We start from the raw sequence: 13,967 nt of genomic DNA on the forward strand, positions 1-13,967 counted from the left end.
CAAGTGGCCTTCCCCTCTTTAAGTAGGATCAGCTCTTTGTAACACCTCAAAGAATCAGGGTGACATCTTTGTGGGGTCACAGCTTGATCCTTTTCCCCAAACCCTCTCTGAGCCTTCAAGAGGTCAATTCAGTGTTGGCCACTTTTTCTGCCTAACTGCACAGCAGGCTTTCCTGGCCTAGGCACAGATCGGTGTAGAGGTGGCACAGGGCCCTGACCCTAGCCGTCTGCGCACTAATGGGGGGCCCACTGCCGTGGGGTCTGCTGGCCGGGGTGGGGCATGGTTTCCCAGGTTCGTGTTGGGATCTGCAGGGTTTGAGCAGACCTCTGGGGGAAACTGGCCTTCACCTGCCATCTCCACGGACCAGGCGCCATGGCTATCACTTCGCGGCGGCTACTCCCGAGAAACTGCCTGTCTTCCTCGGGCAGCCCCGCTGAGACGCTCAGTCACCTGGGACCACCTGAGCAAGGGCTGGCCGGAGCCGATGGAACACCTCCAAAACAGCAGTGCTTTCCGAGGCGCGGGTCCCCTCTCAGAGCGAACCCACACCAGGGCGCCCTGCCTGCTCCCCGTGCCTCCCTGCAGCTTCTCCCATCAGCTGTGTTGAGGCACCCCCCGCCCCCCGCCTTCTGGAGTCTGAGTGCCTGTCATCGCCCCTTTGGCTGCTCTGGTTGGGGAGCCAGTGCCCTTTCTCTCTGTGGGAGCTGAGGAAGCTCACCAGGAACTTGGTTCGGATTCCCTGCGAACAAGCAATCTGAATCGAAAAGCTGGGGTTAAAAGCAACAGCACGTGTTTTTTCTTTTCCTGAGTTATCTCAACCCGTACTTGCCTCGAGGACTTTCTGAGAACAGGTTCACTAAAGTCCTGGCCTGCTGCCGGAAGGCTGGGACCCCCCCCCCCAGTTATGACACCCTCACCCCGTCCTCCCAGTGTGCAGCGGGGGGCCGGTGGGCTGTTGGGGCCCCCAGCTGGTGCCTCTCACCGGGTCTGCAGAAAGGTCCTGGGGGTCTCCTTTGGACCCCTGCTGGCCATGCCCAGTAAACGTCGCCACGAGGAACACTCACACCCGTGGGAGTTTTTGTCAGAGTTTGCTTGAGCCAAACTGCGGCCACGCTGGGGAGCAAGGTCTCAGAGGCGCCCTGGTTTTAGCTCTGTTGAGGAACCAGTTTGCATTCCCACCGACAGTGCACGGGGATTCGCCTTTCTTCGGGTCTCACCCGCCCTGGCCATCTGCTGTCTTCTCAGTGACCGCAAGCCTGGCAGGTGCAAGGCGAGCGCCCGCTGCCGAGCCCCTGCACCTGTTCCTGCCCCGCCGAACCTCTGCTCAGGTCCTCTGCCCGGTTTTCACTGTGTGGTTTGGATCTTTGCTGTTCTGTTGAGTTCTCTGTGTACAGGGTGGAGCACACGGAGTTTTATCATCGTTCGTCTTGGAAATAACGCAGTAACTAATCGTAGTATGAGAATAGACTGTTTCCCACACTCACAGCTGCAGGGCTTCCTTTGCCCCCTCTGGGTGTTGCATACTCACCCCCGTCAGATGCGTGGCTGGCAGGTGTTTTCTCCGGGCCCCCGGCTGCCTTTCTGTTGTGTTGGTAGTGCCCTTTGCGGTACTAAAGCTTTTCAGTTTCGGTGGAGTCCCACGTGTTTATTTTTGCTTTTGTGGCCTTGGCTTTTGGTGTCAGGTCCAGAAAATCGGTTGTCAAAACCCATGTCAGAGAGCTCACCACCTGTGTCTTCCGAGAGTGCTGTGGCTGCGGGTCGCACTATCAGGACTTTTGTCCAGTTCCGTTCTCTGCATTGGTTGTCGGTTTTCCCAGCACCGTTCATTGAAGAGACTGTTCTTTGCATTGTGTGTCTTTAGCTCCTTTGTCTTAAATTAACTGACCCCCTATGACTGGGTTCATTTCTGGGCTCTCGGTTCTGTCCTGTCGGTCTGGATGTCTGTTTTCATGGCTGCGGCCTTGTAGTGTGGTTCAGTGTGCAGGAAGGTGGTGTAGCTCCGGCTTTGTGCTTCCCCGAGATCGGGTTCGTTGTAGGGGGTCTTTGATGGTTCCACACAGAGTGTAGAAGTGTGTGTTCTGTTGCTGTGCAGAGTGTCAGTGGACTTCTAATGTGGGTTGTATCTGGAAACTGCTGCGGGTAGTATGGACTAAAATTTTAGCAGTATTCTTGCAGTTCACGAGCTTGGACTATCTTTTGCTTTTTGTGTGTCTTCTTCACTTTCTTTTATAAATGTCTTACATTTTCACTGTACAGACCTTTTGACATCCTTGGTTTAATTTATTTCTAGTGTTTTATCCTTTTTGATGCATTTAAATTTATTCCTACGCATTTTTTTCATTTCTGATTTTATTTGAGTCCTCGCTCTCTTTTTTCCTGGTCAGTTTACCTAAGGGTTTTATTAGTTTCATCGATCTTTTCTGATGTCTTTTCAGTGTCTCTTTCTGCTCCAGTCTCCATCATGTTATTTCTTTCCTCGTGCAGTGTTGGGCTTTCTTCTTTTTCTGCTTCCTGGAGGGACACGCAATCATGGGTCTTAGCTGCAGGGGTCAGGGCCCTTGCCTTTGAGGCTGAACCGATGAATGCGGTGCATGAGCCACAGGGACTTCCTACTGAGGGTATGGGGCGGGGCGGAGAGCGGGCAGCGCAGAGGGGTGGGGACTTCCGAGGCTGTGGCGAGTCACTGATGACTTCGTCTGGTCTGCGGTCACGGAGCCCACATCCTGTGTCTTTGTGCTCTGAGTGCTGAGAGGGCCGTCGCACGGTGGCTCTTACACACAAAGCCAGACATGGATAGCGTCATCCAGGTCGTCAGTGAAGTCACTTTCTAGTCAGACACCCAGGGTGCAGTACAAAGGGACTCGTGTTGAACTTGGAAGTTTTAGTTGCTTTCGGGGAGACGGGATTTGCATGGTGTTGGGCACATTTGTGATTCCAGGACAGTACTACAAATGAGACTCAGAAGGCTTTGGTTGTGTTCTGGCGTTCTCAGGGGAGGCGAGGGCTGGGCAGGGTGTGTGCCCCTGTGCTAGGCGGTGAGAGAGGGTGCCAGCCCTCCCGGTCCCCCTCTGCACTGTCTGATGCAGAGCAGGGCAGTTTCTGCGCTGGGTGTGTGTGTCCTGGTGACGGAGGGTAAGTATCGAATTTCACAGAAGTTTGTAATGTAGAAAGTCATTTTCTGAGGTTGATATTCAACCTTTAGTAAAAAGTTCTGTGTTCTCAAAGGTTACTGTGTATTTTAAAGCATGATACTATTTGGCATCACAAGATGATTTTATTTTTATGGTGATGAGGTAGAGGAAAAATAACCTTTTTTCATTTGAAAAAACTATTTTGAACTTCTCTGTCACACTTCCTGGTTTCTGTAGCTCTATTTTATTCAAGCTCCATGTGTAGATTGTGCTTAAATAAAAGGTTCAAGTTAACATGGTGCTTGAAAATTAGACCATGCACTTGCAACGTGGCAGAATGCGGAGACTGCAGTTTTTCCGATGACCTACAAAGCCCAGGAAGTCCCGGCACTGCCTCCTGCTGGGGACCCCCAGGGCCCTGGTGCTGCTGCCCCGGGTGGGGCTGCTGCCGGGGGCCGGGACCAGCGGGCCGAGGCACCTGCCTTTGGGCCACAGCCGTTCGCTAGCTCGCCCTGGGGTACGGGCTGTTAGGAGCTTTGGTTATAACCTGAATTGACTTTTCATGAGGATAGTTTTAAATTTTTGGTATTTTGCATTAGTCTAAAAAATTGTTTAAACAAGGAGGATGATTTGATTACTAACACTATCAAAAATTGTTTATTTATTTACTTTTGGCCTAAGTAGTGGGGTCCATGGAAACCATCAGCCTGACTTTCTGGGAGGCTTGCCGCTCGGCCCTGGGCCTTGTCCTGTTGGGGAGTGCCACGGTCCCCCATGGCCACAGAGGGCTCGGGCCCCTGGGGCAGCTGGGCTTTATTTCTGGGGCGCATGCAGCCTGGAGAGGCTGCAGGAAGAAACAGCTTGCTTTTTTTCTTTACGGTTCCTTTCAGTTTATTGTTTTTAAATACAGTTTTTAAAAGTGTGATCCTGAGAGTATTTAGTATGTATCAGTAAGAAAAGTTCTTAGAGTTAGTCACTTTTTAAAATTCTATAACTTTATATGATGAAAAGAAAACGATTTCCTGAAGATCTTTGAATGGCAGGTGGTTAGTTAAGTGTTTCGTGTTGCTAGGAGGAGACTCCCTCGTGGCTGGAGAGCTCCTCATTCTCTGTATTGTTTTCTACCCTGACAGAGTTGTTCAGGAGACGACTTTTGATTTAGGAGGGGATGTCCATAGTGGAACCGCAGTACCAACAAGCAAGGTAGGTGATGGCATGTTACCTGGTGTGTGTTTAATGTCATGGACACATGAGCGAATGATCTGTAGTGTCCTTGTAAAACTGTTCAGACACACTCTGCCGTGGTCTGCGCTGAGGGCCGTTTGACTCGGTGGCAACAGGCCGGCTGTCCTTTTCCCTAAGGACGGGGGCAGTGCTTTCTCTTCCCTGCTGTGTGTGACCAGCCTCGCTTGGTCAGGTGACCCCTAAAGACAGTGGCTCCTGCCCCCGGAGCCCCTCCGCTCAGCCGTTGCTGCCTCCTGTCTGCACCTCCTCCTCGGGCACCGAGCTACCCCAGCCGCCCTTGTCTCTGGTGTGATCGGGTCCGTGTCTCCTCATTGCGGTTGTCTGTTGCTGGGAAGCCGCCACTCCAGAAGTCAGTGGGCTGAACGGCAGGCCCCAGCCTGCTGCCTGCTCCCTGCTCCGTGGGCGGCTGGGCCTCCCTGGGCAGTGTGTCTGCTGGTCTTGCTGATGCTCACTCCGTGGCGCACTCCGCTGGTGCTGCGATTTCCACCTCGTGGCACGTTAACTAATTACTGAAATTCTGTGGCACACCAAAAAATATTTTTTTCTGCTGACCTGACCCAAAATAGGTATAATTGATTACAAAAAAAAATTGATGACCAAAAATAGGTAAATTGATTACAAAAGAAACAATGATAATAGTAGTAATTACCTACACTTTTTTGCCCTAAAATGACTTTTTAAAAAATTAAGTGCCTATTCTTGTGTAAAGGATTTCTGGTACTTAAAATTAACCAGTCAGACACACCCTCAGTACGAGACATGGTCAGTAAGGTGCACTCTGTTTGGTAAGGCAGGTGACCTATGTGTTTATGTTCAAGACAGGGCGTGCACACTGGATGGCTGGGGCTGTGCTGGCTGTTGTCCTTGCTTTATCGGACAGTCTGAGGGCAGAGAGGTGGGTGCCTGGCTCAGCAGTCAGGTGCTGCGTGTGTCAAGTTCTCGTGCACGCTGGGTGCAAACCGCGCCAGTGGGTCATCCGGGGGCCGGGTTGTGTGGGGACATGGGGCTGCTGGGCCACCCGTCTTCTCGTCACCGCAGGCTCTCTGTCGGACCTCTCGCCCCATCGTCTCTCCATGGGGCGGCCCGGTGTGCTGGGGCTGCTCAGGAAGCGGGGAGTTCGCGGGTCTCCTTTACGTCCTGGGCTGGGAACTGGCACAACCCCGGTTCCCCCACATTCCAGTGGGTAAAGCAAAGCCTGGGCTCTTCCTGGGTTCGGGCTTCACAGATGCCAGGGCACCGGCTCCCCAGCCCCGACTTTTACTTGCTCCTGTGCCATAGGCATGGCTGGCAGGTGATTGCAGATTGAACGAGCTAACGCAGAGGGGATGTTCTCTGTCCTGGGGGCCCCCTCCACGGTGGCTGGTCCAGGGGCCTGTCCTGTTTCTCCTCGGGGCCTTTCCTGTCTGAGCCTCCACTTTCCTCTCTGAGCCGCTGCGAAGTCCGGCCACTCCCCCTGTGGAGGAGTCCGTCGTCGCCGGGTGGTCATAGGCAGGAGTATTGCACGGCTGTGGAGGAAGCACCTCTCTCCCATAAGTCTTCCTCCTCCTCCAGGGGCCCGACCGATGCTTCACAGTGTACATTCGATTCTGTGCCCACCCCACCATCAGAGCCTCCAGTGGTTTCCCAGATATCACACAGCCCTCCTGGCCACATGGCTCCTTCAGACCTGCCTGCCTTCCCTCCCAGCTGAGCGAGTGCTGGCCTGGCCTCAGCCCCGACCCGCCACATCCTTCCCACCAGACACCTGGGGCACGGCCCTTGCTATCATCGCGTCCCCAGGACGGGCTCCCGCAGCCTCCGGTGGCAGGATGTTTGAGTCCTTGTGCAGCTGCTTTCCCGCCTCACTCCTGCCTTGTCTGCTGACTGACTGGAGGAGCTCAGCGACAGAGGGGTCCTGCTGGGCCTGCTCCCCGCTGCCCTTCTGGGCACAGAGCAGCGAGCAGTGCAGCGCAGAGGCTGGGGGGGAGCTGTTGAATACGGAGCGAATACATGCTCTGGGAACTACGTATCACTGCCTTTGTGAAAGTTTTAGTGCTTTATAAAATGGGTAGTCCACATGAAAAACCCGGGAAGTTGAAAAAGTAGAAACATGAAAATCATTCACTCGCCTTGTGTAGTTGGCTGTGGTGGCATCTCAGTGTGTCTTTTTCTGAACCCTTCGTGCATGTGAGTGCGCTCATCCGTGTGTCTGAACACAGTTGGGTCTCTGTGTGCACACACGCCTCTCTGTCCTGCTCCTCTGGCTGCTGCTCTGTGAGCGTTTCCTCTGAAAACCATTTGAAAGCAAGCTAAAATTGTGTTGTAATGTGTTGGCACATAAACACACCATCATTTACCTGTTGCCTTATTATTCACTTAATAGCTTAAGTGAATAGCTTAAGTGAATAGCTTAATAGCTTATTCACTTAAATAGCTTTTTGTGGTCCAAGTATTGCCACGCACCAACCCAGCAGTTGAATTTCCACAAATGCACCTCTTGGCCGTAACCACTGTGCACGAGCCCATGTGCACACGCGTGCAGCCATAAGGCGCCCTGTGCCAATGAGCATCTTCACCGCATAAAGCTTTGCTTCGGTGGGTTTTGGTGAATGGGCGACAGAGTGTTACACGTGCACACACTTTGGTAGCATAAAACTGATGTTGTAAGATGTTTGAAACATGTGGAAAGAGTATTTTTTACAAAGTAGGTTGTATAGTCTCATTTGTGGAAATGAAAAATTACAAAGATACACACAGCACAGTATTAATTTCTAGTTGGTAAGACGAGGATGATTTTTATTGTACTTATGTACGTGCAGTCTCCTCAGTAAAGAGATGTAATGAGAACTCTTACATAAAATGTTGCTACGGTGGGTTTCTCTCTCTGAGTTTGTTGCTTCTGCTCAGCTTATTGCCTTAACATAGGTCACTCATCCCGTTTGTCTGTGTGGGCTGGTTAGGGTGTGGACTGTGCGGAAGGGGCTGCTGTGCGTGTGTGTGCTCCCCGTGTTGCCCAGGACAAGAAGCAGAGCACTGTCTGTGCTCAGGCCTTCATTAGGTGTCGAGCCCCAACGGGCAGGTTTTTAAACCCTTTCTTAAAGCTAGCAGTAAACCAGGAGAACCTGAGGCCTCACGTGGTACGTGTTCTGTGTGCTCCGTCCCGGTTTGACAGAGCTTTTTGGGATAAAGCCACTGTTCTTACCGTGCTTGTGAAGAACCCCTGTGTGCATGCGCCTGGTGTGCCTGCCTGTGTTGTAAAGTGAGCTGCTGGCACTGGGAAGGGAAGTGACTGTGTGTCTCATCATTCTTTAATGACGGCGGGCTCCCGGGCGTCCACTGTGGGTCTGCCGCGCTCCGTCTGCGGCACACCTCTCACCTGTACTCTTCCCCGTGTCCCTGCCTTGCCCCCCCCATTTGGCAGCCTCACGCCACGTCCTCACCTGCAGCACAGAGTGGACCGCCGGGTGTCCGCACGGTGCTCACACTCCCTGTTTCCCCTCGGTCAGAGCTCGACCAGACTGGACGGCGACAGGGTGCCGTCTGCCTGCAGCACCGCCGAGCGGGGGATGGTGAGGCCCATGGTCCGCGTGGAGCAGCAGCCCGAGTGCCGCCGACAGGAGAGCAGGTAGGACGTCCCCGCTGCTCTCCCGCAGAGGGCGCGGGGCAGAGCCCGGCGCCCCCGTCGGGGTCCCTGTGACGTTTCTAGTGTACCGGCAGGGTTCGAAAGAGTCTTCCCTCTGCGCGTTGTGGTTTGGGAAGAACGGCTTCGCCAGCAGTTGAAGCGCTTACGTGCACAGTGCTGTGCAGCCGAGAGGGGACGTGTCCAGTCGGAGTGTTTCTGTTAACGTGCTCCTCCGTCACGATGTGGATGTGCAGGGGGCTCTCCTGGGGTTGTGCTATTTGACCGTTCGTGTACGTACATAAAACTCACCACATCAGCCATTTTTACAAGGAGTCCTCACATGTTTAAAGACACACACAGGCGAAAATGAGTTGGAAGCCGGTTTTTAAGAATTGTGGCCCCTGTTGAGCTTTGATGGGAGTGAGTCGTCTTCTCTTCTGGCTTTGTTCTTGCCTAGAGTTTTTGAACAGAGAACTCTGTCTTTTGTTATTTCCTTTTCTTGCTGTTTTTAAATATGTTACCCTAATAAATCGGAATATCACTTCCTTGTGACCTGGACACTGTTTGAGTGTTGAGGATTAATGTCAGTGCCTCAGGCGCGGTGGTTCTGGAGCAGACGGAGCCCTGAGCGGATCAGCTCAGGCTGCAGCATGACTGGCTCTGGGCACTCCTGTCACGGGGCGCTGGGTGCACGCAGACAGTGGGGGGACACTGGGGCACCTCACTGTGCCCTCTGGTCAGCAGTGAGAACGGCCCCATCAGGGACCCAGGAACGGAGACTTCAGCCGAAGCCATGGCTTGCCTGGGGCACTGGGCCCCGTAGGGCTCATGCCCTCCCTTTTGGCATATCCAGCAGAGGGCGCTGTGTGTCCTGAGTTCCAACATTACTCCCAGTCCTCACGCTGGTAGATTCACGTGGGGCTCTCAGGCTCACCTTGATTTTGTTGTGGGGTTTTAGTTGTTACTGCGGTGTTTGTTGTGAGTGTTCTGAGATGTAATGGTGAACTGTCCACTCCCTGTGTTTGTGCTTGATTTTGGTGCTGTGTTCTAGAGTGAGGTGTCCAGACCAGCAAGTCGGTGCTGTGAGGAGGGCCTCTGTCAGTGCAGAAGGTGACAGAGAGGCGTGTGTGCTCGGCCTGCGCCCACAGGCACCGCGTGGGTGCGAGAATCAAGAGGGGGAGGGAGGAGAGAGCGGTTAGGACAACGCTGTTACGCTATGGAAGACGGGGGTGCACGTTGTTTAGTAAGTGAGGGTCGTGTGGTCGTGCTGTGAGCCTGGCCCTTGGGCCGCGCGTCGTGAGACGGAAAACCCTGTACGCTGTGAGTGCACACGTTAATTAGTTTTTTCAAGATCAGAGTACTTTGTTTTGCAAAGACTTACTAAAGGTTTTATTTGAACAAAGTGATGGAAATGTGATTCCTCCCATTTTCAGTCTTCGTGTTTTTCACATAGGCAGCATTAGTATAAGTGATACTTCATTTAATTGATATACTCATAAAAACCTAAGTTGTTTTAATAAGCATGTTTAAAATTCTAAGTTTAGTCAAGGAATGAAACATTGAATGATGGGAGTGACTTTAAGTTATCACTGATACTTCATTTTTCCAATGAGAATTTAAATTTCTTATTTATACTAGATTTGTTAAATGGATGAAACAAATAATTGGTGACCTTTAGCATCAATTTATGGATATTAAGTTGAAGATAACTGCTTACCTATAATTTTAGATGTCTATAAATATGGCAAAGTAAGATAGACACATTAAAATAACTGAGTGCTTAAATTATATTGTGTTTATAAGGGTATTTTTACACCTAAATTGTTGAGTTAGATCTAAGTTACTAAGTCATAGGCTACATAAACTTCATTGCATATAACATGATGAAAGCATTTTTGTCTTTATTTTTAACGATTGTCCTAGTTTGAGTGAATTCATGCTGCATTTTCTCCTTGCTTGTCGTGTGTGTGTGTGTGTGTGTGTGTGTGTGGAGAAGACAAGGGTGGGAGCCAGCAAGTGGCTGGAGAGGCCGCCCCAGTGTGGGGCTGAGTAGATCTGTGATCGTCAGAGGTGCTTGTTTGTTTGTTTTTCATTCTTAAAGACTTTGTTTAATTATTTGAACTCACTTTACAATTTAATGAGTGGACATAAGTGACTTCATACACTTATTTCTGGCCAGTGTATTACCAGTAGTCTGAAGATGAGTGGACTTCAGTGTTGGTGCTGAAAATGACTCATTTTAAGTCAGTAACAGAGGCAGGTGTCCTAGTGATGGTAACTGTCCGTAGCACCATGTTTAACTCAATAGATGTTTTCATTCCGTTGCAAGTCATTATAATCCCCACTATTTAATTTTCAGTTAACTTTTCAGAAAAGGGACACCACATTATCTTACACATTTTTTAAAAAGTCTTTCCTTACTAATGGCTTTTAAATATTTTTGATCACAGTGCACAACAGAACATGTGTGTATTTGTGTTTCTGACTGAAAGAATTTCATGCGACATCGCCCTACCATATGTCCCGTCCGTGGGGGCGGGGTCAGCATGGTTGGAAGAACTTCTCACTACAGACTCCCTGCCCTTTGAACTAGTGTGCTCGGGATGCCTGGAGCTGCATAAACATCAGTGCAGTGCTGGTTCTCGGAGTGTCCCAAGTTACAGTTTCTCTTTCTTTATGTTCTTGGCAGCTGCTTGTTTTTGTAGTGTCAGGCTAAGTGATGAGAAGTGCCTCGAGTTGATGTGACTCGGAGGAACAGTGTGCGTGAGTGGGCTCTCTTTGAGAAGGCCCTTGTCTCTGAGCATTGAAGACACCGACCAGGCGACTGAAGGGGGTCCCCAGGGGCCTCTTGTCTCAGCCTCGCCCGGAGTGGGTGGCAGTGTCTGGCTCTGCGGAAGTTTCTCGTGTGCTGGGGCTCAGTTTCGGGCTCAGCGTGGTTTAGGTTTTCTTCGTGCCCACAGCAGGGTCTCCGCATTGTCACCTGAGCCGTGGCTGCAGCAGGTGCACAGCGGCCTGGTCTCCACTCTCGCGGAGCCTTCATGAATAATGGAGACTGGGGGTCAGGTCTGCTCTCCCAAGGGGGGCAGACCCTCCAGGGCACTGACCTGTGGTGGCCGGGGCAGGAGGATGCCAGTGTGCTCGCCTCGGTGTTGGCGCCCGTGATGTGTGGAAGGGGGGCAGGGGCTGTTTCTTAGGTCACCAAAATGGCACGGAGGAGTTTTTTTTAAAGCTCCAGAAATCTGCGCAGGTTGTCGGGATGTTATTAGCCCTGTGACCTAATGCTGAGAGATGGCAACTTTCTTCTTTCAGGACGCAGGACGGGCCCAGCCCCGAGCGGACGCTGCCTGCCAGCATCGAGTTCAGGGAGAGCGGTGAGGACCTCCAGACCCCAGCGCGGGGGCATGGTTTCCGGTCGGGTCTCCATCTGATTTTCATGGGTTTTTGTCGTTCTTCTTTTCTTCTTTTCTGAAACCTTTTCACAGCGGAAGACTCGTTTCTGTCCGCCATTATAAATTACACCAATAGCTCCACAGTCCATTTTAAGTTGTCGCCTACCTACGTGCTGTACATGGCGTGCCGGTATGTGTTGTCAAGCCAGTGCAGACCCGACCTCAGCCCCGCCGAGCGCACGCACAAGGTGGTCGCCATCGTCAACAAGATGGTGAGCATGATGGAAGGCGTGATCCAGGTAAGCTCCCGCCCGCCCCGCCAGCGCCGGCCTCCTGGTGACGGCTCCGGGTCAGCCTGGTCCAGTTCCTCCGTGTTTCAGATTTGGTTATGTGCTTGACTTTATTCTGAGAGCTTTTTATCCTAAAATAAAAGTCATATAAATTGTATTGAAAATTGTATAGCTTTAAAAGTTGAAAAAAATGTAAAAAAATGTTTTACTTCCCACAAACTTGAGAAAAGGGAAGAAAAATGGTGCGTGGTAACACAATTATCATGAGAAATACCCTCACAGTAGTTGTGGGAAAGTCTCAAGACTGGGTGTGGGTTTTCTAAGAGTTTTCCAGAGAAAGGTATTGGGATGAAACTCACACAACATAGAATTCACCACTTAAAAACGAGCGGCCTGGTAGCGGTCCGCACAGGCGCAGCCCCGGCTCCCTGCAGACCCCCAGGCCACCACGCCGGGTCTGGTGCCCCTCCTCCCATCCCTGGCAGCCACCCCCAGAACCGCATAACGGGCATGCAGGGCTCTGGCTCTCCCGAGACAAGCCTCCTGCAGCGCCGGCAGGGACTGTCTGTGTGTGGGACAGCGCGCCCCGGGGTGTGGGCATGGTGGCATTTCGCACGGTGACACTCAGGTCCCCGTTCTTTCATAAATCCATCTTGAAAATTTGGGGAACTAAGGGTGTTCTCTTGGTAGCATGTATGTTTCTTTTGGGTACTCTCTGTAGTTGATGAAATTGGCATACCAGTTTCCAAACTTACTGAGAATCTGAAATCTGTCATAAAGTAAAAGGTATAGATTTTTTAAAAAGTTTTCCTAAATCATGCATCAGTGCGATTACTTGCTAGAAAACTCCAATTGTGAAGTGTTAAGTAACATGAGTATGTTGTTTTTCTCCTGTCAGGGTAGTTGAAGGAAAACTAATCTTTTAATTCCTTCAGAATTGTTTTCAAAGGCCCCAAGTTTTTAGAGACATGTTTCCTTTATGTCTGAGTGATTAGCATACGCATTTGATGGGGTCGTTCTTTCACCCACGTGAGAGTAGAGATCAAAAAGGAGAGTCATTTTATTTGGATACCATTTTGTTACTCTTTAGTATTTTATAAATGTGCGATTTCCTCTCCAGTGGTCCTTCAAAGTCATTGTCTGTCGTACATCATGTTTGGATTTGTAAACCCTGTTTCAAATTATGAGACTCCTGCCACCAACTACTTTTGACGGACTTTTCCATATTGAATTTGAACGTCACTGAAATCACCATTATCGAAACAAGTCTTTTAATTTCAGATTTGGGTTTAGTGTGTGATTGGAGGAATCTTCACATTTTAGGAACAAAGTATGGTAGTGACTACTTTAAATTTGGGGTTTCTTTAAATCTTTATTTATTTTCAGAAAGAGGGGAAGGGAGGGAGAAAGAGAGAGATGGGAACGTTAGTGTGCAAGAGAAACATTTGATCGGCCACCTTTAACACGCTTGCCCCGGGGGACCTTTAACACGCTTGCCCCGGGGGACCTGGCCCGCAGCACAGGCTTGTGCCGTGCCCTGACCAGGAATCGAACCCATGACCCTTTGCTCCACAGAATAATGCCCAACCTACTGAGTCATACCAGTCAGGGCTAATTTAAATTTTTCAGTTGGTAAAAACCCACTTTCAGAAACAGTTTACTTCGTTTTAAAAAGTATAGGTTGGATTTTTATATATTTTTAGATTCTCAGCATTCTTGACTTTTATTTTTATTGTTTCTGTTGATCTTTCCTGTCTCTTTCATTGTTATTAATTAACCTGGGGAAGAGACTCACAGACCTTGAAGTACTCGGAGTGCCATTAAGACACTCAGAAGTCCTTCCCTCGTAAACCTTTTATTAAAGAGACCAGTGTGTGTGTTCGGGTGTGTGTCGGAGCCTCTTCTCCGTGGGCAAGCCCCCGGGAACCCGCCCAGTCACGTGCCAGTGTTAGAGACCGGGGCGGCCTCAGGACGGCCGCGACCGTGTGGTGGGGGGAGCGGCACCGAGTGTCGTGCTGTCGTGTCACAGCTCCATGTCAGTGTGTTGATGTTTTGAACTGTCATGATTGTTTACAAGTTTCTTTCTCTCGTTCTGCTTGGTGTCCCCTCGTCTGTTTTCCTCCAGGAAGTAGACCAGGTTGATCAGGTAGGACCTGCTGCTGGGCGCTGATCCTGGCTGTCGGCTTAGCTGAGTTTCTCATGTCGCTTCCATGTCAGACACAGCACTCCACACACAGGGCTGCGCCGCCATAACACTCATTCCGCAGCTGAGACACGCACTACTAAACCCTTCCGACTGTGCGCCTTTACC

The 13,967-nt window shown here is 50.8% G+C and overlaps 1 protein-coding gene across 17 annotated transcripts in view; it reads left to right on the forward strand.

Moving 5' to 3' along the window:
* Positions 1-13,967, forward strand: part of AFDN (afadin, adherens junction formation factor) — a 108,946-nt gene that overhangs the window by 50,216 nt on the left and 44,763 nt on the right. For 10 of the 17 annotated variants that reach the window (XM_037062515.1, XM_037062735.1, XM_037063247.1 and 7 more), the window contains 5 exons: positions 4,265-4,334; positions 7,862-7,980; positions 11,287-11,348; positions 11,460-11,665; positions 13,782-13,802. In XM_037062515.1, coding sequence (XP_036918410.1) covers positions 4,265-4,334; positions 7,862-7,980; positions 11,287-11,348; positions 11,460-11,665; positions 13,782-13,802 — 478 coding nt within the window. The remainder of the gene's footprint in view (positions 1-4,264; positions 4,335-7,861; positions 7,981-11,286; positions 11,349-11,459; positions 11,666-13,781; positions 13,803-13,967) is intronic. The other 7 variants (XM_037062798.1, XM_037063383.1, XM_037063326.1 and 4 more) reach the window with 1 other exon arrangement.

The sequence above is a fragment of the Sturnira hondurensis genome, unplaced genomic scaffold, assembly GCF_014824575.4.
Source record: "Sturnira hondurensis isolate 20B ecotype Veracruz unplaced genomic scaffold, ASM1482457v3 Scaffold0000167, whole genome shotgun sequence".
Lineage (NCBI taxonomy): Eukaryota > Metazoa > Chordata > Mammalia > Chiroptera > Phyllostomidae > Sturnira > Sturnira hondurensis.